Raw genomic sequence first — 26,049 nt, 5'->3', positions numbered from 1 at the left:
GGCCAACTGCAATTACAATCTGAGATTTGTCTTCGCTTTATAGAAACTTGGATTTCTTTTAGAGTTGTGCAACTTACCCAATAATGAGACCGATTTATTTATCTATTTCTGTCATGTTGGAGTTTCCAGTTTAACTCCACAGTTTTGCACTTTCATATATTTTCACCTTTGTTTCATACTGCGTAGCATTGTACAATGACACACAGTTTGTCAAAATAAAAAAGGCTTAAATTAAATAGTCGTTTGGATTTTTTTTTTTTTTGAAAATCATGGTTCAGATTAAGCCACTAATTGGTAAAATAGTCAATAGATGAATCATTGTTATTGGCAACCTTAGCCTCAAAGAAAGAGTGACCAGCGTCCTTGCAGTCCACTATTATTGCCTCAAAAGAGACACTTCTACAAGGTCTGCATCCATATATTATTCATACATAACCAACATTACTTCTCATTTGCCAAGCCAGCTGACCAATCAGCATTGACCAAGCCTTAAAGTGACTGAGAGTAAAACAGAGCGTTTCAGCCAGATGGTGAAAACAGGTGCTGCAGTGCATACAGTAGAAACAATGTGCTTTTGAATAATAAAGCGTGAAAATATATTCTAGTGTATTTAAAACATAAAACTGAGAACCTGTATATGTGTACAATATGGGCTCTTTAAAAGCTGATTAATCGTCATTTGTGCTCATTACAGAAAAGGCATAAAGCAGACAACACGGTCAACAAGAAGAAGACAACAGGTAACGTGTGTGTGTGTGTGTGTGCGCGCTTGTTAATGTGCATCAACTGTCTGTGAGGTTTTCCATGGGTTCGCTTGCGTCTATTTGCGAGGGCTTTGTTTTCCTTTCATGGCTGGATGAATGGCTGTTGTGTGTCACTCATTATGGTGCAAGCGAAACTGCCGCAGACAAAAGTTTAGTGGCTATGAATACTGTATGAGAGCTGCTCTATAGGCTGACTGATGGCCGTGTTGTCCTTGTCTCTCAGTGCTGCGGAACGGAGCTTGGCAGACGATTATCTGGAAACAGGTATCACTATCATCACATACTTCTCCTCTGGTGCTCTGTCACTCACTCCTGTGCTTTCACTTTCTCTCTTCCTGTCAGTTTTATTACTCGGGTTACTATATTTTATTGGTACCAGTGGCATAAAATGATTCTGAAAGAAGTAGAGAGTGCAAGATTAAAGATGCACTTCCTTATTAGTAATTAAATATGCAAATGAGACTAAATCAAATAAAGGCAAAACATCCAGATAATAATGTACCAAAACATTATGCAGTTAGGAGGGAAATACTGTAAAAACAAGACAATAAAATGACGTTGACACGATCAGTAAGTCAGGGTTATGTTGTTGTAAGAGAAAAATAATGCTTTCTTAATCTTGGTTTATAGATCCGTGTTCTGTCTCCATCTCACCTGTTGTGCAGCGAGAACATATTTTCACCTGGTTTGGTTTCCAGGATTTTTTGTGTCCTTTTTTAACTCAGTCTGTGTTGAATCAGAGTCTGTCTGTGCTTTGGATCCTCGACAGTAAAGAAAGATGTGTCCAGCAGATGTTAATGTTTTCTTGTGAGATAACAAGTGTGTGTCGTTTTGGGCCCAATTTGTCCAAAATTTCAAACAGCAATGTTCTGTATGATGAGAAGTTAGATTTTCTCAGTTCAGTGAGTGAATAAACCCCTTGAGCAACACTTTTCCTTCTAATATAATCTCTGCTAAAGTAAAGTAACCTGAGCTAGATGAATGCCTTTGTTTTAATTCATTAGTTTTTTTTGGAGTGCCATTTTTGTGCAGTGTTTCCAATATCAAATGCGTATCCGTTTTCTTCAGATCCGGGCAGTCCAGCTGTGTACAGCTTTGCTCCAGCAGGTCAAATCAAATCAAATTTCAGTCACTGTTATGCAAGTGACAAGCGTGTATTGCAAGGAATTAATCCCCTTTGTTGCTCAGTGTCATGACAGGTGAAGGAATTTGTTCCAGCTTCCTTCGAACTCATTAATGTCTCTGTTGATGACAAGTGGGAACATGTAGTCCTCCTGGAATGCTTCATTTTCTGCTTTAACCTTGTAAGAAGCTTTCAGTTCTGCACTAATTTCATATTTAGGCTTTTTTTGTGCTGTAAAACTCATTATGATTTTTGAAATTCCTCCTATTAATTGCCATCAAAGGCATTTTTTTTTTTCCTTCATTGGAAAACACAAAAAAATCTCCTTGTGCCTCATACATGATTATTCATTCCATGGTGTAGGATCAGTGGTGTAGCGCTCAGTTGGCCTCGAAAAAGGTCCCAGAATGAAGAGCTGTGTTTAGGAATCGATATCGCTGCAGTTATTATTCCCAGAATTGGGTTATTTTATTTAGAATTGACCTTTCTCCACCTCCTGTGTACTGGGAAAACAAGTTTCTGAAAACCTGAACATCTAGTGGTATACTTTCTGTGCTTTAATTTGTCCGTTCTGATAAAGCCAACTCCACATGCTTTCCCAGGTGTCAGTTTACTGAAGTTATCAAATATATTTCTTTCTTTGGAACTGGATAATTCAGGGAAAGGTTTTGCCTTCACAAAGAATTTTTCCGTTTTCTCAGACGATCTTTCTTCAGTCTTAAGTAACATTTTCTCTCAGTTTTTGAAAAGTGTCTTTTTAAAAGCTACTGCTTAGTAATACATTTTATTGTTTTTTTAGATTGGCTGCAACACTGTACCATCTGTCCTTGAACTGAGTTGAACTGTGAACACATTTTTGCTCTTCTCCTTCTCTCTCATATCTGCATTCTTACAATCTTAGTGTCTTACTCTGCTCTATCTCTGTTCCAGCTTCATCAGAGCGGTTAAATGCACTGCTGTGTTCACTGTCTTCTTATCTCAGGTTTCTCTCTGTTGGCTGCATCCTTGCTGGTCACTGATTAACCTGCCTGTTATTACCTCTCTCTTTTGCCCTCTCTCACCCCTCCAACCCCCGTTTGCCCTAACGCCCCTCTTTTCCTTTCGTCCCACCTGTTCTCTTCCCTCATGCTGTTACACTGCTGCATCCTGCCCACAAGGTGGCAGTAGGCGACATAGTGAAGGTGACCAATGGCCAGCACCTTCCAGCTGACATGGTTATAGTGTCCTCCAGGTCAGACTCTGTTGTGTGTGTGCGTGTGTGTGTGCTTGTACATAAATTTGTGTGAGTTTGTCTCGTAATAAGTGTCCCTTAACAATGAACAGTGTACTCTAATCGTTTGTCTCACACTACTTTTAAGGGCTGCCACTAATCATTATTTATACGAATGGAAAACAATTTACTTTTAATTTTGATAACTGATTTTCATTTAAAATGGAAAAACAATGATGAAGTCTTACTTTAAATTACTGGTGCACAAAGTTTTATGTTAAAATTGGTCAATAGTCCAAAAAAATATCTAAAACGCTCAATTTGAAATGGTTTGAAATGACGTAAATCAAGCAAATGTTCTTATGCAGGAAGCGCTAACTTGCAAATGCTTCATACTAATAACTGTAATGATTGCACATAAGTATTTTAAAATAATTCCCTAAATTGATTATTTCATATTCTAAGCTGTCATTGATTGGTTTCCACTGTAAATTGATGAAACAGTCATTTTCAGCTCTGCCTTTGTCTCCACAGTGAGCCACAGGCCATGTGTTACACTGAGACCTCTAACCTGGATGGAGAAACCAACCTGAAGATCAGACAGGTACAAAAACTCTGCTTACCAGATTTCTCAGTGCATGGATTCTGCACTCAGTTGGGCTTTCCATCCTGATTGTGTTTCTTGTACTTTTTGCTGTCTTTGTAGCTCTGGTTTTGGTCTGATTTGTGTTTATGAACGTTGCTTTCCAATGATGTGCTCCCTCAATAAACCTTCCTTCACTTTACTCATCGTTAACTGTGTTTTCTCCAGGGTCTCTCACTCACAGCCGGACTTCAGACTCTGGAGGATTTGATGGCGATGTCCGGCTGTTTGGAGTGCGAAGGCCCCAACAGACACCTGTATGACTTCAACGGCACTCTGCGGCTAGAGAACCAGATGTGAGCCACACACACACTTTTTCAACACTTTGATAACAGTAGCAGTTAGTGGTGCAATGAACTGGTTCATGCATGTGAATCATGGATTAACTGCAAAGTTTAGTCATCATAGACTGAAACACAGCGCTATTGCCCATGTAAAACCCCATGTATAAAATAAATCTAAACTTCAGAAATCTACCTCTATTTACCAGCTTATCACCTCTCTTTTTCCTCAGTCCAGCTCCTCTGGGTCCAGACCAGGTGTTGCTGCGCGGCGCTCAGCTCAGGAACACCCAGTGGGTTGTAGGAATCATCGTCTACACCGGCCATGACTCCAAGCTGATGCAGGTAAACCCAGTGTTTGTTCTTAAGCCAGTACACTGTGTATGATGCATGAAAATCCTTGCTTCTAATGTTGAACAGAATGAGCCATTTGGCAGTGAATTTCCTATTGTTTTATAATTAAAAGCCCTTCTTCTTTGTAACCCTTATTGTACAAGTTAAGAGACGTTAATTAACTGCACTCTGTGACACATTCATAACTGGGAGCGCATCCAACCCGAGGAGGAAATATTCTTCAGTCCCAGGGCTTTTTTTGTGTTTGGATCGCTCACACATTGTAATCCACGCACACTGATGGAAATCTTTTTAATAACAAATTTGTGTAACTGTTTGTCTAACTGACAAATGACTATGACTAATTAAATTAGTTAAAAGGAAGAGATTAAAGGTTCTACGGCTGGGCTTTTTTCCCCCTACAGAGACAGCATTGCAACTCATTTAAACGGTGTTTATTTCTCGCTTGTTTCACCTCCTAGAACTCCACCAAGGCGCCGCTGAAGCGTTCTAATGTGGAGCGGGTCACCAACATGCAGATCCTCGTCCTGTTTGGCATCCTGCTGGTCATGGCGCTGGTCAGCTCTGTGGGCGCTGCCATCTGGAACAAAGAACACACAGAAGACGCCTGCTGGTACCTGTCACGAGCCGGTAAGAACATGTAAAAATACACCACACTTCCTGACCTGCAGCTTAAGTACAATGGTAAAGAAGCATTTGCATGTATACACAGTTGATGGATACTAAATAAGTGAATTTTGTGTGTGTCTGACATCAGGTGACATCTCCACAAACTTTGCGTATAACCTGCTGACGTTTATCATCCTGTACAACAACCTGATCCCCATCAGCCTGCTGGTCACTCTGGAGGTGGTTAAGTTCACGCAGGCGCTCTTCATCAACTGGGTACGAAGCATCTCCATTTTGTAATGCACATATGTATAAAGTGCAACTGGTCAAATATTCATGATGGCTTTGGTTGTGTTATGTTTTTTTCCCCAGGATGTGGAGATGTACTACTCAGAGACGGACACGCCGGCAATGGCTCGAACATCCAATCTTAATGAGGAACTGGGCCAGGTCGGTTCCTAACACTCCACTTAATCACTGAATATAGATTAGAAAACAGTGCTACCTGTGTATTTGCTGACCATCTTTGTATTTTCCAGGTGAAGTACCTGTTTTCTGACAAGACAGGAACTCTCACCTGTAACGTCATGCACTTTAAGAAGTGCACCATTGCAGGAATTACATACGGGTCAGTCATCTCTTTTTAAAAAAATATTTCTTACCTTTTAGTTCTTAGCATCCCACTAAAAGTGCTCAGACTTCCACCAGATACACTTACTGTTCAACTAATTCATATTTCAGACTAACTGATTAGCTCTTGTTCAGTTGATTCAACTCTTGCATGCCTGCTCCAATGACCTAATTCCTTCTGCAATTCAACCTCATGCATAACTGCAGCCACTTCCCTGATCTTGACTGTGATCGTTCAATGGAGGACTTCAGGTTAGTGACCGCCGCTCTTCTCATCTGCCTATCCTTTTCTAATAGATTTTTGTTCATGTTCGGCTTTGCATGTTTTCTGAAATGAATTTCCTTAGAGTCATAGACAAACTGTGTCTATTTCAGCTTGCAATTGTATTTAAACTCCACGATTTTGTTTTCTGCTCAAGATAAGTCCTCTCATGTGTTGTTTTTTGCCTCGCAGCAATCTTCCGTCCAGCAGCAACAACTCCACAGAGTTCGACGACCCAACTCTCATTCAAAACATTGAAAAGGATCATGTAGGTGTCTCAGAGGCTTCTTCCAGATTCTCTATTTGAAGCTATTGGAGGCAGCTGTTTAAAACAACATCCACTCTGGTTGTATGTGTGTGTTCAGCCTACGTCACCTCAGATCTGCGAGTTCCTGACAATGATGGCGGTTTGCCACACGGTGGTACCAGAGAGGGAGGAAAACCAGATCATCTACCAGGCCTCCTCGCCTGACGAAGGCGCGCTGGTCAAAGGAGCCAAAGGCCTCGGCTTCGTCTTCACTGCTCGGACCCCACACTCAGTCATCATTGACGCCGTAAGTGCACACATTTCTCTGGAATCACAGCTGCTTTTTGGGGCTGGAGTTGACGTTTTTTTTCTGTGTATTTCAGAGAGGAAAAGAGATGAGCTATGAACTCCTAAATGTACTGGAGTTTTCCAGGTAATCCTCCTCGTTAATGCTCTTCTCAGCCAGTAAATAACCTTTTGAAAGATGACTGTTGCGTGTTGAAACTAAATCCACCGATTTCTTCACAGTAACCGCAAACGCATGTCTGTGGTGGTCAGGACGCCCAGCGGGAAGCTACGGCTGTACTGCAAAGGAGCTGTATGTTTATCTCATCATCAGCATTAGTCAACCCTCCAAACATCCTGCCGTATTTTTCATTGCATGCCGAATTTCTTTTTTCTTCTTTTTCTTGCAGGATAATGTTATTTTTGACCGCCTGACGGAGGCGTCTCAGTACAAAGACTTAACTGTTGCTCATCTGGAACAGTTTGCCACTGAAGGTAAGAAGGAAAAAGAAGGGATCCGACACTGTTTGGTGAATATCTGTCTTTCTCTCTGTTTATTTCAGTACCGATTCACTTTATGTAATCGCATGAGCTCATCTCTAGCTTTGGTTTGCCCATATTTTTTATTTTTTTTCACGCATAAGAACTATAGAAATATAGGTTTAAAACTACAGTAGGCAGAATGCTGGAAAAAAAAAACACTAGAATTTGGAAAATACTGTCCTGCTGTCCCTCCCACCAGCAAAGCATAGGAATATGCACATGACTCCACATGGGATTCAGTCTCCAGTCTCCTGAGTAGAAGCCTCTGTTTATGCCACTGGGTCACGTCCTATTTCAGCAGGGAGCTTTGCTGCTTTTATACTTTTATGGGATCTATGTCAAAGGCTCTGTGATTGGATGAAGTCCTTCATCACAGAGCCAGGAGGAGGTGCAGACATTTCTCTTAGATTACTTAAATTATAATATATCGAGAGGATATTGAGGATTTTTTGTGCAATGATGCCAAAAAATAAAACTGCTTATCCCAGCTTTAAGCCACAGATTTCATGATATTGGGTGTAACTTGACAAAAATGACAAAGAAGCATCCTGCAACCTGATGCTGACTTCAGCAGTATTGACTCATGACTTCACTTAGTCATCACCTGAAAGATTTCTAGCTGCAATGTTAAGCAGAAGGTTACACTGGATATGTCCAGTAGCACATCCAACCAGTTAGCCTTTAGCCTGTAGCCAATAGATGTACTGTTATTGGATTTCATACTTCATTAAGAATGAGTCTGTCTCATTGGATGGGTGGATTAAGAATGAATTATTACCAGACTTTGGCTTAAAACTTTACATACAACTTTAGAATTTGGGAATCACTTGGTCCTTCCTCTGGTTGATAATTAAATACCATCAATCAGAACCACCTTTGCTGGGTTTTCTCCCTCCTTTATGCGTCTTAGCCTCCCGATAAAAAAAAAAAAAAAGCATTGGACTGTTTATTCACACTTGAAAACAACTATTTCTCCTCTATGACGGCAGTGTTTGATCATCTCCTCCTCCCTCCTTCCTCTCAGGTTTGAGGACGCTGTGCTTCGCGTACGTGGACCTGGAAGAAGGGGCTTATCAGGAATGGCTGAAGGAATACAATCGTGTCAGCATCGTACTCAAAGACCGCGCTCAGAAACTAGAGGAGGTTTATGAGCTACTGGAAAAGGTAAGCACGCCCTTTATCAATCGTGATATAATGGTGACTTTTGACCTCATGTCTTGGTGAAAACAAAGAGCCTGGAATCTTAAAATCTAATTAGGTACGTCTTTTTGTGTATTTCAAGGTATGTTTTTGGGCTGTTGTCTGTATTTTGTGTTTGACAATGTGGGTTAGTATTGACATGGGAATCACGACATGGTTCGAGTTGTTGTAGTGTTAGTATTTATTTATGTTATGATGGAAAATCACTAAATAGTAATCGAAAATGTCAAAAAATGGACCTTGTGGGCGCCTGGATAGCTCAACAGGTTGGGCAGGCGACCCATGTACAGGGGCTATAGTCCCTGACGCAGCGGCTGCAGTTCGATTCCAGCCAGTGGCTCATTTGCTGCTGTCCTTTCTCGACTCTCCTCCCCGTGTTCCTCTTTCACGGTCCTATACATTAAAGGCAGAAAAGCCCCAAAAAATATCTTTAAAAGAAAAAAATGGACCTTGTGATAAATAGTTTACAATCCCAGTGACTGATAGGTCAATGTTCTGAAGTGGACAAATTTATTTTACTGAAATTTCTTTTTGTAGCAAACATTAAATTGAATAGATGTACTGATGGAGTCGTTTGAAATTGAACTCGCACGCTGACAAACACACATTGCTCGGTTGCCAGCAGGTGGCAGAGTGACTCCACAGACTCCAAACTTGGGGCCAACTATGGTCCCGCTTCATTACTCATCCCTGAATTGCATTACACAGTTAAGATTTACCTTTTACTGTGTGAATTATTTGTATTTTATCATGATGTAAACACATATACTGGTCTTTGTGTGAAGGCAGAGCATTTTGCACGTCACGTTTTGACAAAATTAAGCTGCAGGATAGTGGAGATTTCAGTCAAGAGCTGAAGTGATAAGTGTGGAAACCAAGAATTTCAAGGAGAGATTCGAGGTGAGAAAAAGTAAGTGAGGAGGTACAAAAAAAAAGAGGAAGCAGCAGGATGAGGAGGAGGAGGGGAGCTCTGACTGGGAGACCACAAGGGTAATTACCTGCACCAGCCTGCCAAAAGCCCCATAAAACTGGAGTCAACAACACAGTAGTGTTAACTTGTGTGTCTGTTTGTGTGTGTGTCCAAGTGTGTCTAATGAGGGTACACATGCATTTAAATGCTGAACAAATTAAAGCAGGGGGAGGTGGTGGTGGGGGGGAGGTAATGGGTTACTTCTTGGCACGAAGAAACAGAGTTGGTACAGAGGTTCAAAATGAGGTGCTTTACCAACTGGATTGAATCTGCTGGCATCGCTCTCATCCTCAAATTAGATGTGGATGATGCTCTCCGGAGAGAAAGAGTCCTCACATACAGGCTTGGGATGTCCAGCTGAACTTGTAGCTTAAATACGGTTATCTAGTTTGTGCCGCTTTTTTTTTTTTGGCTTTTGCTCACTTTTTGGAGGTTACATGTCAAATTCTTTCTTCCTCTTCTGTCCCTCCAACAGAACTTGATGCTGCTGGGTGCTACAGCTATAGAGGACCGTCTCCAGGCGGGCGTGCCAGAAACAATCGCCACTCTGATGAGGGCTGACATCAAGATCTGGGTGCTCACCGGAGACAAGCAGGAGACTGCCATCAACATAGGTGAGCGGAAAGCATTTGAATAACACTTATGCCAATCCTGCGAAAGAGTGGGAGCAGTTGTGGAGTTAATTAAATCATGGCTGGAAGAATAGGAGGCATTATGTTGGCTGTGAGATGCCTGACATGCCTCCATTCTCTAAGTGAATTGTGCCAGTGGCCGGTGTAGCCGTGGTACGGGGGGGGGGGACTGCAGTGACACGAGCGTGTTCGGTTTCTTGGCAGTTGAGGAGGAAGCCGGTGGCAGATGTCCAAGAAAAACAAGACTTGGAAAAACTAAATCTGAGCAGACACTTGTCGCTCTTAGTTTAAAAGCTGCGAAATCCTCGGAGACTGCAGCGCGCAGATCCCGTTTTTCATTTTTCACACAGCTGTGTGCGAGTGAAATGATATCCTGCATTAGCCAACATCCTGATCCACCACAGCTGTATTAGCTTTAAAATAATTGTCTGTTATCTTTTTTTTTTTCTTCTGTATTTAATTAGTACGTGATACAGTTGAAGTGTGAATAGCAGAGTACTGCGGGGATACAAGGCGGGTTTAGATTGCTATGTGTGAGGCAGGATTTTGTCATTTCACTCATGCCTGTGACAAGTTTTTCACCTGTGTTTTGGGTTTGAGTAGATGTAATCTCATCCCCATCCCCCTTTCTGTTTCTCAGGTTACTCCTGTCGCCTGGTGACACACGGCATGTCCCTCATCATCGTCAACGAGGACTCTCTGGATGTGAGTAGACCATCCTCTTCCTCCTCCTCCTCCTCCTCCTCCTGCTGACCTCCTTATTCACGTCTGCGTACAGTGTCGCCGCTTTTTGTGTGCGTACAGGAGAGAAGGGGTTATGTGGCGGGGTCCTGAGCGGGTTACCGTGGGAACTAAGGTGTGGTCCGCCGCCAGATTGGTGGGTGGGGCTCTTTGTGTGCTCACAGGTGCAGGTAATTAAAGTCTCTGGTGTCCCCCTTTAGAGAAAGGGATGAAATGAGACAAGCACTGAACTGTCACCTCTCTCAGTGGCCTCGCATTGCCTTCACACTCTTTATCGAACCTATTTTTAGTTTAATGCCAGCAGCTCATTTTATATATGTTCAGTCTCTTTGTATTGCAAATTATGGGGAGATCTGAAACATTCTTTATCACTTGATTAGATTTTGTTTACCCCAGTTCTGTGTTCTGTGCATCAGGTTTCATGTGTGACGGCTTTGCTAAAGTGGCCTGATTGCTGTCATGTGTCTTTGTGCGTCTGTCATGTGTCTCTGTGTCGTTCACACAGCCTCCCAGTCTCCCACATGCGCGCTCGCACACAGACGATCACAGTGTGTTCACTTTTTTACCGAGTTTGTTTATATGTGAGATGTGGGGAGATTATGCCTCATAAATTTTGAGCATAAACACCGCGTGTGTGCTTGTGTGTATTTGTTTATGGCCATGTGTGCGAGTGCGGGTTTGTAGGCCCAAAGTGTGCGTTAAACCTTGATGGAGACACATCTATGTTTACGCTGAACATCACATGGAGCTTGTGAGGGAGCTTGCAGAATAATTTTATTAGTCTGCAGCATGATCAGCATTCTCGTATTATGTCTAATTTTAGTAAAAGGGCTGGCTGGGAAATTGTGCTCTTTCACACTTATCAAAGTGAAGGTCTGGAGGCTCCCGGAGTTTGGGAACTGCTGGTGAAAAGCCAGAAAGCATGCAAAGCCACTTAGACGCTGAGTACATTGAGTTGAATTGGGTGAACATATAATGTTAAAGCAATAAGCGCACATTAGACTGAGCGTCGCTTATACAATTAGCATATAAGGGTGAAAGCCTATGTAGTTAACACTGTAAACAGGTCAATGTTAATTTGGTTTTCTAGCAGCCTTTCTGTTGTGTTTGATCGAATACAGTGTGATTGTTGTCTGGCCAGCGTAGCTTCACTCACAGGATGAAACATTCACTTCGTTTATGATAACATCCTGCCATTTATACGTATTTGAAATTCTTGTCTTTGCACTCTAACTTGCAGACAAAGTGAATGTTAATCCCATCTTCCTTGGAAAATAGCTCCACAGGGATCTAAACATAAATGACACATAAGACAGATGTTTTTGTTATCGTCAGATTTTTTTGCACCTACATGCCAGAAAAGAAAACTTTCTAATCCTTTGCTTCGGAACTATTTTCAGGCAGGGAAAAAAAAATCTCATGTACAGCTGAGTGACTTGAAATGAGGCAGGGGAAGGTAACCATGAACCATCGCTGAGAGGTGCTGTCTAAAGATAGGACTGGCAGTATAAACAAAATAAGACTGCGGTTAGGGTAGTGGGTTGATGTCGCTGAGCTGATCGAGCAAACTTCGAAATTGTACATTTTTCAGACGAATCTTTGTATCAACAAGAGCTGAACGAAAGTGATGAGGTAAAAGCTAGTTCTCTGATAATAGCATGTACAAGTCCACAGGGTATTTTTGAAAGGAAATGGCTCATGATGACTGGAATTATCCTTAAGATGAATCTATGCGATTCAGTTTTACGGTTTCCTTATGCAGACTTTCCATAGATTTAATGTAGCAGCAATTTACAACAACTTGGTAGGAAATCCATCTTTCAGCTGGAAATCTTGGCCTCAGATCACTAAAACGGGGACCATCCACCCTGCTGATGTGTCCTTCAACAAGCATTTGAACATTCAGCAGCTCTGAGGGGGGGCTGGTTCTAACTTTCCTGTATAGAGGAGAAAAGACAAAAGGTGACATCTCACTCCAGAGTGAAAAGATATTTTCCCGATTAAAAAAAAAAAAACTGGTATAGTTCAAAGGGCTCTTGTAAAGTGGTTGTACGAACACATTTTTGTTGGCTGCAGGTCATAAATGGAGATCACACACTGATACAGGAAAGCTGTGAGGCGCAGCTGCTTAACACGAAACATAAACGAAGGGTCATGAGCGGACCTTTTGTTGTGATGAGTACATGATCTACAGTGCGCTTTAGTGCTCCGAGTGTTTGCAGAACAAGCGCACTTTCAAGTGGCTGGAGATGCAACGCAGCAAACACGAGACGAGGCGGCATCCTTTATCATCATCCCTGTTTACGGCTCCCATAAACAGCTGAATAATAAGTCATACGTTGAAAATCTGGATTTAAATTTGGACGAGAGGAGAAACGCTCTCATGCGAGGTGTCAGTCACACTTGTCTGTCAGGGCGACTTCAAAGCGCTCCAGTTATGACCGATGTAGATGAAAGCCACACCATCTTCAGCGCAACACTTAAAATAACCCGTGTCAGCTCGGCCTGGTTATGCATGTGGGCCTGTTTGAGAGTGTAACCTGCACGGGAGTTAAAACAGAAGCTGCTTATGAACAACTCTCCTTGAGTTTGACCTCTTGCTCCCATTTTTTAAAAATTTGTCCCACATTTTTCCACTTCGGGCAGCAGATGCAACCCCTCTCGTTCTGAGCCGGTTCTCGGTTCCACATCTCCTTCCACTCCACATCTGTCAGTGCGATCTCTGTGCACAGGAAGCGACCACACACCCCGAGGAAAAAATGTGCGCGCATCCGACGGAGAGTCAAGAACAGCGGGAACAGCCAACAAAATATGTGTTTATCTTTGTGGAAACACAAGAGTGTGTTTGTGAATAAAGCAGGGGCAGTGTTTATTGTACTTCATGTATGAGACAGACAATCTGGAAAGAGAAAGGCATGGGGGGAGATTTGGCTGAGCCATGTGAGGGCGATGAGTGAGTGGTAATGTGATCTCCTTTTGGTGCTCCTCCTCATCAAAACAAACCCTGTGAGCAATGCCTCCTGGGTAAACGGTTTGCGACCGCTGAAGCTGTGACAAGCGCCATCTGTCACCTTCAGATCACATGCCACACACAGACTGACACAAATCTCTACCTCTTCTGTTTAGTCAATGTGCAGCATAAAACTGTAAAGTCCCCTTTTTTGTCTTCTTATTTCTGTCTCAGAATCTAAATGTGACACAAACACATCATGCTGTTTACAGGAACCCGGCTGGTACTGGATTTTTAGGGCTGATGCTGATACCGTATTGATTTTATGATGCGAGATGTTAATATGTTGGTCATTTTTTAAATATATATAAGGGATTGACCTATATATATATATATATATTGTTGTTGTTGTTGTTGTTGTTGTTCGTTAAGAAAGACTAATAACTGATTTCTAGAACCGATAGACATTAAATGTCACATTTTAACAGCATGTAATAGCAGGGAACCTGTCATTCACAACTAGTCTTCTTCATTGGCAAGATTTACCATAATTGAGTATGCACGCTAATTGGAGTGATGACATCAGAGCATCACATGACGATTGAACGATTGATCGAGATTGATCAGTTTTTCTCCTGCAATTGTTGTTGAAAAGCAGTCTTTTTTTTAAATTTTAGCTTTTGTGAACGTAGTGACTGAAACAGTTTGGTTTCCTGAACAGTTTATGCATGTAACATTAACATTAGTTAAACTCCTATTAATGTCATTATGTATAGAATAGGCTTCGATGCTCGTGTGTCAGCGTCCACTCAACTGACAAACTATGAGCGTAGCTACGTGGTTTGTAGCTCGGTGACGTAGCAAACAAGTGTGATGCCCATCATCAGAGACAGTTAAAGATGGGGACATTGTTTTTTAACTTTGCAGCAGGTTTCCAGCAATGTATTTCTTAAACTAATTAACAGTAAAGCTCCATGTTTTGCTGCATGTGGGCTGAGAGGATTGAAAGTAAAGAAGTCGGAGAGCACTCTGCTAGAAAAACAGCACTTTTAATTTACCCCAAACCTCTTTTTCTGCAATGTGTTCTTCAAAAACAAGCTTTCATATCAGATGATATATATGTGGATACCGATATATCTGCCTACATCGGCCTAAATCGGTCATGCTCTCCTGTTTACCCAAGATGCAGTGGCACATGGTCACCCTGATCAGCTAGATAGCTCCGAATATACATTTCATCTAACTTTCCCACCATCTCCCCCCTCGTCCTCGTCACGCTGCCCGCACTACAACTCTTAGACAAACAGCGTCTTTCTTCTGCTCATTAATCATTTGTATGCACACACACACACACACACACACACACAAACACAGACCCACACATTGTGTAGTGCCTCGACTTGCATGCTTTGTTGTCCTGGCATTTTTAAAAAATTTTCCAATCGTGTGTCGAGCACCAGGCCTCTCACATGTGTGCCTGTTGTGTGTATTTCTGGCTCAGGCTGCAGAGGATGTGGGTGTTTGCACAGATGCACAGTCTGATAATTAAACGGTATATTAAATCTCACTGGTGACAGAATGTGCACTGCAAAAATGAGCATGTCTTCCTCCGCCTTCTTTTCACTCAGAGGCTTCCTCTGTGTCTTTCAACCTTTCTCCAAGTCTGGTTCACACTCCTCGCCTTCCACCTTTTCTTTTGTACCTTCTCCTATTTATCTTGCTTAGTGCTTTGTTGTATATTTTATACTCTGCCTATATCCATTTGTCATGATGGAACAAGTGATTGTGCTGTTTCTGGAGCGGGTGGCCTGGAATGGATCAGCATTTGACTTCCCCCGTCCTCACTGTGTTCATTTATAGACGTGTGCATTTGTTTGTACGTATGCATTTTATGGTAAAGTATGCAATGAGAGAAGGTGACCTGTGATATCTCAAACCGCCTCCATGCCCTGCCCATTTTGTGATCCAAATATAAACCTGATAAAGTTCCATGCTGAGGGGCCTGTGAACATGGTCTACAAAGTGTGTGCATATGTGTGCGTCCGTGTGTTGAAACGTTCCTGCTTTCTTCAAGACCAGATGCGTATGAAAAATAAACATTTAGTTTGGAACCTGAAATGCTTGCTAATGAGATCTGTCATATTGTAAGTGGTGCAATCAAAGAATTAAGCGGTTTTTCCTCCACGGCCTCCAAAAATAGGAGGTAATTTAGCGTGAGAAAGCGAGAAACTGCATAATAATGCATATTTTTTTCTTCCTTGTCTCATGCTTTTTTTCTCTCTTTGAGAAAGTGCTAACAGATCGTAGTGGACCCTTGTGAGCCATTTTTTTTCCATGCTTATGCAACATTCTTTTGTCAGGAGGATACAGTTTGGTCTGGACTTGCTGCTCCGCAGGTGACTGCCTTTTAGCTTCAAGATCTAAATAGTGTTTGTACCTCAGTTGCCTTTTCAATCTTCTCAAGCTTAGCCTGGTTATTATCTCAGGCTGACTTAAGCACCACTAAAGCTTTGACTGGCCCTGCTGTGGTGCACCAGCACCCCGTGGTGTGAATGTGCCTTCATGACCTGATATTCACGCTGGTTCGTGCTACGGTGAATGTCAGACACAGATACTAACTGTGATATTACTCTATTCCCCTGAGTAAACTGAGGGGGAAAAAAATCTCAATTCAATGTTTGTTTTTTCTGCAGTATGTAGCAATATAAAAATTTACCAGATGACTTGAATAACTCTATTTGGACACAATTAATCGCTCTACAATAATGATGGGAGTAATTCTGTAAACTGCTGTATCTGCATAGAAAACAACTTTTTTTTTTTAAATGGAAAAACTCATTTAAATACTTTTTCATACAGTGTAACATCGCCAAAGGTTTCAAAATAGTTTTTTGCTTTCGATGGCATTTAGATCTGGCTTTGCACTCGTCATACAGAGCTTTGTGCTGCCAATTTAAGTGGTCAACCAAATTAGTTTTAATTTTAAATTGAATTAGAAGCTACTGCTGGCAGAGTACCTGTTTTTGGTCAATGCCATCCTTTCTGTAGCAGAAATATTTCCCACAACTGCAATCTATTCTTCCTTTTCTCTCCTGTTTCTCTTTCGTTTTGTTGTGCAGTGTCAGACAGACTTATCTTGTCGACTGTGTGAGTTTTCTTGTATCAAGCGGGGAAAAAGGTATAGACTGATGTGTTCGAGTTCATCTGCTTATGACACTTGTTGCGATGTGATTATTGCGTAAGCGCACATTACACCGTCAGTAGTCAATCATTTGTCGTGCAACCCAAATCTGAATGTGAAACTAGCAACATGTATTTTAGAGATAATTACAGAATCAAACCCAACACAGAAATTTCTACAAGGCTTGAATACTTAATTTTTTTTTTAATGAATTTTATACAGGTTTACTTTGTATTATGCTGTAGAGGCCTTTTCTCCACCTCCTATGATTCGGTGATGACAAACAGATTCCCATCTCTCGCACAGGCACTACATGTACACCCACACAACCCCCTGTGCATTTACATGCCAACACATACACTCATACATGCATGCACGTGTTGCACTCCTCTATAAAAACACACACACTACACACACGCACACACACACACACATAGCCCCTTTGAGTTTCAGGACTCTGACAACCTGTAATCTCCTTTAATCCTTTCATTATGTTTTTGTTTTCCTTTCCTCTGTTTGGGGAAAAAGGTGAATGCAAACAGGAATTCCGGCATACAAAGAAAAACACACAGCCTCAGGCTGAGAAAACAAGAGCAGGGAATTTTTGGGAAGAGGAGGGACAATTGTGTGGAGGGTACGCATGTGTGCATCGCTATTTGGCAAGAAGAAGAGAGACTGCATTGTTCATGTGATTGTGTTACATACATGTATATGAGAGCGTGTGTGTGCGTGCTCGCTGTGCACATGCTGCTCGGTGGACAGAGGGGTCGCCTCTCTGTGGGTCACTGGATTCTCTCAGGTCAGACGGCCGCCAATAACCCACTGTGAGAGACCGACAAGATTCTTCACGGCGCCAGATTTTTGTTCATTTTTGCGTCCAGAGTTGGGATACTGGTGGAGCTGCTCACTGCGTGTTTGGTTGTACTGCCCGTCTTTCCACAAACAAGTCATGTTGTTGGTCATTTCACTTCACGTCAATCCTCATTTATTATGAGAATAAGCTGAATTCCACATGTACAACTAACACAACTGTCCCCAGATAGAGTTAGTGAGCTGTTTGTTAGATAAAACAGTATTGATGGATAAAACATTCCTGTTCCATGTGTTTAGTGTTTGAGTGATTTCAATTGGCTTTAATACGAATCCACCTGGTGATCTCCTTTGTATAAAGAAGTCCTAGAAGTCAGAGTTTGGACTTAGTTGTCGCTGTTTGAACATTGTTTATTGATAATACATATCTATAAACTTACAGGTAACATGGAGATCTCATGGAAGTCATCATTTCAGTCAGTGCACAAAAAAAAGAATTCAGGTGTGCGTGTGTGTTCATGTGTTCATGTCTGGTTGTGGGCTTGTAGCGTGTCTGGTTCTCCACATGGAATTCATTACATCTCAGTCGGTTGTTTATTTTCTCTATTAATCCCTGTTCCTCTATTATCAAGAGCTCCATCAAAACTGCCCCAAACAACTGCCCTGCAGGCGAGCTGGCATTTAAACAAACACAGACACACTTAGATGTGAAGGATGTATTTTACCTTGCTACTAAGTTCGTTTTTTTTTTCCTCTCTCTCTTTAATCTATCTTCCCTTTTTCCACTAGTTTTGTCTCTGTGATGTTCTGCTGTTTTTCAAAGGAAAGATTTAAGATTTGATCACATGGTTGAGCGTGCCTTCAGGTCCTCATAGCATCAGCATGTTGTGATGATGTCGAGCGACTGCGGACTTTATGTTGGCATTCTTAATTGTTTAGTGTACACAGAAGCAGATTGTTTCCCCCAGATGAAAGCCGACTATGCAACCAGGAGCATGTGTCTTCCATTTGCTCGCAGTGGTTTTGACCTTTCAACAAATTGGTCTGTGTGTTTTGATGTGTTTGATTTGCATTTTCACCACTTTGTGAGGCCGCAAAAAGCATGAAACCTGAAAATTTGGTCAGAAGAAGAGCTATTTTCCGTGTCAGATTTGGAATCATGATTGCTTAGGGAACAGATTTAAGACTGTTGGCACTTCGTGGTGAGGTTAGAGGTTGAATTTGTACTGTAAGCTAACTAAGCATTTCCTCATATGTGCTTAAGCAGTGGGAGTGTGTTGCTAATTTGAGATATCTGCAGAAAAGATCTTCAAGATGGAGGGCTGTCTGTAAAAGCTTTGTTGTTTTGAGGAGGGGAGACTACAGTCATTTTTTTTTTTTTTTTTGATGGAAAAAATTAAATAAAAACCTAAATGCTCCCTTCTGTGTTTCCTTGCAGGCTACTCGTGCCACGCTCACGGCTCACTGTTCATCCCTCGGCGACTCTCTGAGGAAAGAAAACGAGCTGGCGCTGATCATCGATGGCCAGACGCTGAAATACGCCCTGTCCTTCGAGCTCCGCCAGGCCTTCCTTGACTTGGCGTTGTCCTGCAAAGCTGTCATCTGCTGCCGGTACAGAAAGCTAATTTGTCATCCACACATACACATACATAATCAAACTTAGGGTTTATTGTAGGTTATTGTCGGGTCCAGAAAGGATGGAAAAGTTTGGTATGCTGAATTCATTAAGCATTTTAATATTTTAACGTAGTTACTGTTTAAGTCATCCTTCGTGGTTCCGTCACAATGTATTAATCAAAGATTGTCCACGGTGTAGCTCACGGAATAATTCAAAATGAAAATAAGATGCCTGTTTGTCTGGGTTGTCTGATGAAAATCCATCCTGTTGGAAAAAATCTGGTAAAATTTTCTAAATCCCACAAAAGTAGCATAAAAGGTAATAATCCCATGAAAACACGCCCTCACCTCATAGGAAATGACAATGTGGGAAAAGTTTATGTCTTGTGACTAAAAAACTGAAACGAATCAACCTGACAGAAGTCTAGACAAAGTCTGGAATTTGAATCCATCAAGACAACAAGCATGCTATACAATAAACACTTTAACAGATACGGAGGATCATTGTGCTGTAGTGGGAAAGCCCCAGAGTTTATCCGCATCAATGACAATTTAAGGCTCCCTAAAGAGTTTTTAATGCAACATTTGTACCTGCAAGGTCACACACCCTTGTTTTTTTTTGCTGTTGTGCACTTTTACATAACTGGGGTTAAACATGCACGCCACATACCTTCGATAGAACTTCTAGGTACAAAGAGATGAAAACATACCTGCGTGCTTCTATCTCGTTGGTGGTTCTTTCATTCTTTTTGGACACAGATGGTCTTGCTCAGGTAAAGGTGCTGTGAAGACACGTTAAGTTTTATGAAACTAAAAGTTCAAGTCCTGCACCTAAAAAATGCTTACAAACACTTACATGCACACACAGATTGATTCTTCATCCTTTGTGTGCATGATTAAGAAAGAACGTGTGCGTGTCCATCCGCAGGCTTGCATACCTGCGTTTGCGTCAGTTTGTAAAGGTTGCAGGTTGCCCACGGTCAGCAAATGAATGAGGATGATGAAAGCCTGTCTTGCTGCACAGCGGGAGTAATGTAATACGCCGCGCTGCATGGAAATGTCATGACTCACTTGCTGATGGGATCACTGGACTGGGCACCGACACACACACATATGCACGTTGCCATTAGACATTTCCATTGATACAAAGTGCACTCTGTTCATAGAATGTTTACTGCATGTTCCCTTCTTTGGTCATGTTCCACTCAGCACCAGCTGTGATGTTAAACAAAAGAGTTTCCACTTGTCTTTTGTCTGTCTGTGTGTGTGTTTGTGTGTGCCCATGTGTGTGTGCGTAGCCAGGAGGGAGGTAATCGACTCTCCCTTGCATATCCGAGCCATATCCGGACTCAGGTCTCACAGGCCTTGCAAACAGCCTCCAGCTTCCTTTCCTGTACCCTTCACTCTTTATATCCTCTGAGCATCGTTTGCTCTCTGAATTTCTCCATTTCTTTCTTTCTTTGTCTGAAGCTTGGTAATGAAAATTAATTCTCGTGGACCAAATTAACCTGCACTGCTTTGTTCCACGCATACCAAGATTTGCCTGCTAGTAAATCACTGTCTTTTTTTCAAGTTTTAGATGATTACATTGTGACTTTTTGTACAGCTGCTTGCCATATTTGTCTTTTTAATGCATAAATGAAGCATTGATTTTGGTTGATATTTGTATTTCATGCTGTAGTTCTGTGGGTCCAAACCTCTATGGGCATGTAACTGATAGGTGTAGTGCTGCCAGAGTGCTCTAGAACAACCTTCCACCACTTTTTTCTCCAAGTGACTAAACAGAACATTTACAATTTGCATAATTTGGTTAAAATTAACATACTTTTTTTTTTAAGCACTAGAAGATCCAACCATCACTAAAACACAGGAGGAGACCCAACAAAAACAAACGGTCAGAGTTGTCATATTGACATTGATTCGTGAAAACATTCCACCTTAAAAGTTGCTGGTAGCTGCCGGTTTCCTTTGAGCTGCACTGTGGATTAAATTATTTTTCCGCTAGGCTGTATGTTAACTAGTAAAGATAAAAAAGCAGGAAAATATCCTTTCATTTTTTTTTGGAACAGCTACAAAGGCAATAATAATACAAAAAAAAAACTTACTGGAAGCCCTTATTTGTGCCTGTATAGCTCATTTATCTGTATTAATTCTAGCCAACAAAAATGGCTTAATTAGGCTGCTGGCTTGCAGTGTGACTAGACTGAGAAGATTCTGAGACAACATGGACACAATCCTTTAGATGGTAGGGTTAACATCCCTTTTTTTTGTTGACTTTATGAACTATTCGTGCCGTCAGTCTGACTTTTGATCGTGTGGTCAGTTAGAGTTGACTAATGTATGTAAACTCGCCACTGGAGGAACAGAAATGAACAACTTAACTGTGCGCGTGCATCAAAGTTGCATTCCGGTTCTTAAACAAATAGACACCCTTGCCTGTGACCCCTTAGTACAAAACAAAAATTTAACTCCAAGGAATGCTTAAACCAACAGTCGAGCTGCTCAGACTCTTTAATTTTAATAATTGCTACATTCCTGATGAGGTAAAACCAAACAGGATATATATATAAAAAAGCAAAGATTAGAGCAAAAAAAAAAAAGAAGTAGTACAGTTAATTTAGTCGTGTTTCCTTCCCTGTAATCAACTCATGACGCCTTAGATGTATCCTATGACCCCTTGGGAGGTCCCGACCCTTACGCTGGGAACCGTTTGCTCTACGTGATTCATGTAATGAGCGGTTACGTCCATCCACGGCACTTTAAGGTTCCTGTGGGTAAAGAGACATAGCTTTGACTTAAAAGTCTGTCTGCGAGATTATTTCTCACCTACTGTACGTGTGTGATGTTTCAAAGTGTGGGAATGCGTGCGTGTTTGTGTGTCTCGGGGGGGGCGGCGGAGTCGAGCGCGCTCGTACGCTTGGGTTCCTGACTTCACTGTGCGTTTGTTTATAGGAGGACTTAGCGGCTGCTTATTTTCTGCTCAGTTCCACCGTGAAGAGCACTGGGAGCCTTTCATCTTTCCAGCTCCACTTTACACAATCCCAGACTCTGTTAGCAGTGTTTAGGGGAAAGGTAGAGTGAGACAGAGAGGCAGAGATGAAGAGAGATTTGTGGTCAGAGGCCGAGAGACGCACAGGCAGACACACTTCAGATGCAGAAACAGGAAAAACAAAGAGCGGGGGTTGATCCCATCCTTCAGCAGCGACTACACAGGCCAAAACTCTCTCTGAGGTTTTTCCCTGCAAGTATCCCGTGGTAGGGGGGTGTGTGTGTGTGAGAGGTGTGTGTGTATGTTTGTGCATGTGTGATTTTTGCACATGCCTAATGTATGAAGACCACCCAGCTCTGTGATTTCAGCTTGACCAGGAAATGATCCTACTTACATATTCATAGAAGATAGACCATCTTTAGGACCTGTGGGCTCCGGTCGGATGTGTGTGTTTATGAAGGGTCATACAGCTGCTCATAATTCGATTTTGTCATATCTCTATAAAAGAATCACACTGTCTTCCGTTTGCGTGTGATGGCTAATGCAGCTGCACTTGATTTAATATTGCGCTGCCCTTGTCAGAGCGCCGATGGTAGAAATTCACCACGTCTGCTGAGCCATTGTGAAAGTGGCGCCTCCTCTTTCTAGGAAATGTTTAATGTGTTAGCAACACTGTAAGTCCAGTGTTGATACTGAAATTACTATCACCTAATGCATCACGGAGGCTTGTGTAATTACTATAATCAGGGAAATGTAATATAAATATTTAATATCTGGTTAATCTCTTGTGATGCAGCCATTGGCTGCTTTCTGCTAACTGTTCAAGAAGCTGGCTTTGAAAAACTCCCACTGTACCTCCAAATGAGGCAGATTCATGTATAAATGTGTGATAGATTGAACATCACATTTTATATAAAACACAAGTATCCCATCTAAGATACTGTAAAATGTTTTTGTTTCCTCCTGTACGTATATATTTCTACAGCTACATGTCCTGTACTGTGGGAAATATGTGTCGCTTTGTTGTGCAGCTTCCACCCCAGTGTCAGTTTTCTCCCATGTCTGCACCTTTGGAGACATATTTGTTTTCTCTGTACAGGTTGCAGGTTATAATGACACTTAAGCTGCAGTATGTGCATGTGAATGACGCACAGTGAAAGTGTCTCCCCATACAAGGCATGTTTTGAAAACAGAGATGAAGATAAATTCAGTCTTAGTGGTTGTGTCCAGTGTGCTTTTTTTTTTTTGGAACATAAACACTGCGTGTGGATTTTTCCCACACACACAGCCTCCTTCTAAAATCACTAGCGACCAAGCATGAACATTCCCTGATATGGTGTACCTCTCTTTAAACCATACAAATAAAGTGGTACTATACAAATTCTTCTAGAAGATATAAATCTCTTAGCGTCTTGGGGAAAAAAAAGAAACCTGCTATTCAAAACTCAATTCAGACATGGATCACTTATACGTCAATGTTCCTCACAGCTTCATTCAGACATGCAGTGATGGAGAGCGCCACAGTAGATGCATTGTATTCGGTCGGCATACACCCAATATTGGGCTGAACTTCAACTGATATATCGCATAATAATGCACCAATAAACAAAAGACTAAATCTAAACTAATAGCGAGCTTATTTAACTGTCAAAATCTCTAATAGCGTAGTTTATTTATGATTTCCTAAACAGTAAAAATTCTTTCCACGTGTGCTGACAGTGTAACTACTACTGTACCAACAGTAAAACAAAAATAGGCCGACTCAACCTGAGGACAGCAAGTGTTTAACAGTTTAACTGCAGCTCATAAACCGTCTGACAGCTCACCTGTCTGATGTGAACAAAAGCACACAGTCTGACTACACCCTGATTGATCCTGTCTCCACATAAGGGATCATTTAGATTTATAACAAACTAATAAAGCTACTGCTGTCGTGCCAAGCATAAATAAAAGCACGTAGCTCTCTCGCTTTTATGGATCCTGCTGCTGTTTGACGCTGCAGGTATTTAATAAAGTCAGAGGAATAACCCCTTCAAACAGCTGGAAGCAAAAGCTGCTGCTAATGTTCGGTCAAAACCTGGATTGCATGTGGTGAGCCTCGTTAATCTGACCAGATCTGTCTTCATAGCAGTAAAGTTCTATTTTTATGATCATTTCAGTTTTTAATAGATATGAAACTGCTGGGCAAAGTGAATGAGAAAGCACCCTGTGTCACTTGCTCTCTCTGGCTTGTTTTTTCATCAATATTGGTGCTGAAATGTGGAAAAAAAGCTTCTCCAAGTGCCGTCGCTTGTGTGTGCCCATCCATTAATTCACCAGAAAGCAGTTTAGACTTGTGCCGTGATGAAAGTGATACGGAAACGTTACCAGAGCCGACCCAGTAGGATCGCCGCCCAAACTTTTTTTTTTTGGAAATGTGACCAGAGTCATTCAGACATGACACTAACACATTCAGTTGCCATCACATTAACAGAAAAGAATGCAGATGTCTGAAAGGGGCTTAAGTGATACAGCCAACATTTCCCGAGCGGATACTGAACGGGCCTTTATCCTCAGAGTTTAATTTGTGTACATAAATTGTTATTTATGTTTTATTCACATTCAGGTGGGCTAGAACAAACAATAGTTCCTTTTTTAAAAAATGCTCCACACAAACCTAAAGCTTGCACAGCTTCTTTCATGGCAGGTGGGGGAGGAAACGGAGGATTAGGAGGAAAAACCACATCCAAGACCTCTTTAGTCAAGCCAAACAGAACACCTGTACAATAGAGGGAACAGGACCCGTGGCATTAGATGGAGCCTGTCTCATTTGTCCGCAGATGTACATGGCACTATAAAAAAAAAAGCAGATGCGCAGTACTTCAGCAAAAGCAGCGTGCCGTCTCACCATCCTCTCCCAGCGGCCTCGGGGGAAGAGTCTGTAATCGAGCCTCCGCCGGTCCTCCATTGTGAGGGAGACAGAACCGGTTATAGACGGAGGATTAGTGATACAGGTCAAGAGGGTGGAGTACCACTGGAAGGTCCCTGAGCACATGCACAAACTCATATAAGTGCACACGCACCGATATAAACACATCACAAGCGGGCTGCACAGAATCTTATTAGAAGAACAGTGAATCATTGTTTCCTAATACCTGGTGAAGAGCAGTAAACAGAGCGCTGCAGCGTGTGTGTTTCTGCCAGCCTCTCATTTATCTTTTTTTTTTTTTCCCTTTCAACTGTTTCCCACTCTTAGTTTCCCAGGCTTTATTCTAAATGCCTGTTGTGTTTATTTCTTGCTTTCTTGCTTCTTCCCCGAGATATTCTTTAATCTCTCCATCTCCCTGCTTCTACTTTTCCCCCAGCAAGGACAGCTGTGTGCATTTTATAACAATAGACCGTCTCTGTCTGTCGTTGTTTCCGCAGAGTGTCTCCGCTGCAGAAGTCTGAGATCGTGGATATGGTGAAGAAACACGTGAAGGCCATCACGCTGGCGATCGGCGACGGCGCCAACGACGTGGGGATGATCCAGACGGCTCACGTCGGAGTGGGGATCAGCGGCAACGAGGGCATGCAGGCCACCAACTCCTCGGACTACTCCATCGCACAGGTGGGCAGAGGCGGGCGATAGACGGGTCATTTATGCGTAGCTGGGGTCATCCAAAAAAATGTTACAGGCTCCTCATTGGTCTCCTCCTGCTGGCTGTTCAGCTCATCCTGATCTTTAACCCTCCCTCAGGGGGACAACTGAAAGGAAGATTCACTGACAGGGATCAGTGAAGTATCATATTTTCAATCTAAACACGCTGCTCATCACCAGCATTTGAAATAGAATACAGTTGATAGTATATTGATTTTCCTGTTGTGTATATATAAACTAGTAAATATAGGGTCATGGTTGTATTTATTGTTAAAATGTGAACATTTTTTGCTGCTACAGGAAATGCTATCTATTATTGTGCTGTGACTCGCAGAAATTTCCAAAAGGCTCCGACACATTATCGAACTGTTGCAAAGAAATGTGTGTTT

General features: G+C 41.9%; 1 protein-coding gene across 1 annotated transcript in view; it reads left to right on the top strand.

Annotated features, from left to right (window-relative positions):
• Positions 1 to 26,049, top strand: part of atp8a2 (ATPase phospholipid transporting 8A2) — a 57,688-nt gene that overhangs the window by 11,873 nt on the left and 19,766 nt on the right. Inside the window, exons 6-26 of the mRNA XM_008300737.1 lie at positions 695 to 740; positions 988 to 1,028; positions 3,045 to 3,118; positions 3,632 to 3,701; positions 3,909 to 4,036; positions 4,255 to 4,366; positions 4,837 to 5,005; positions 5,133 to 5,260; positions 5,357 to 5,434; positions 5,524 to 5,612; positions 5,822 to 5,866; positions 6,069 to 6,144; positions 6,242 to 6,430; positions 6,507 to 6,556; positions 6,652 to 6,721; positions 6,819 to 6,903; positions 7,976 to 8,115; positions 9,597 to 9,735; positions 10,394 to 10,458; positions 18,874 to 19,046; positions 25,447 to 25,630. Coding sequence (XP_008298959.1) covers positions 695 to 740; positions 988 to 1,028; positions 3,045 to 3,118; positions 3,632 to 3,701; positions 3,909 to 4,036; positions 4,255 to 4,366; positions 4,837 to 5,005; positions 5,133 to 5,260; positions 5,357 to 5,434; positions 5,524 to 5,612; positions 5,822 to 5,866; positions 6,069 to 6,144; positions 6,242 to 6,430; positions 6,507 to 6,556; positions 6,652 to 6,721; positions 6,819 to 6,903; positions 7,976 to 8,115; positions 9,597 to 9,735; positions 10,394 to 10,458; positions 18,874 to 19,046; positions 25,447 to 25,630 — 2,151 coding nt within the window. The remainder of the gene's footprint in view (positions 1 to 694; positions 741 to 987; positions 1,029 to 3,044; positions 3,119 to 3,631; positions 3,702 to 3,908; positions 4,037 to 4,254; positions 4,367 to 4,836; positions 5,006 to 5,132; positions 5,261 to 5,356; positions 5,435 to 5,523; positions 5,613 to 5,821; positions 5,867 to 6,068; positions 6,145 to 6,241; positions 6,431 to 6,506; positions 6,557 to 6,651; positions 6,722 to 6,818; positions 6,904 to 7,975; positions 8,116 to 9,596; positions 9,736 to 10,393; positions 10,459 to 18,873; positions 19,047 to 25,446; positions 25,631 to 26,049) is intronic.

The sequence above is a fragment of the Stegastes partitus genome, unplaced genomic scaffold, assembly GCF_000690725.1.
Source record: "Stegastes partitus isolate 25-593 unplaced genomic scaffold, Stegastes_partitus-1.0.2 Scaffold1580, whole genome shotgun sequence".
Taxonomy (NCBI): Eukaryota; Metazoa; Chordata; class Actinopteri; family Pomacentridae; genus Stegastes; species Stegastes partitus.
This window is presented reverse-complemented; position numbering and strand designations above follow the sequence as displayed.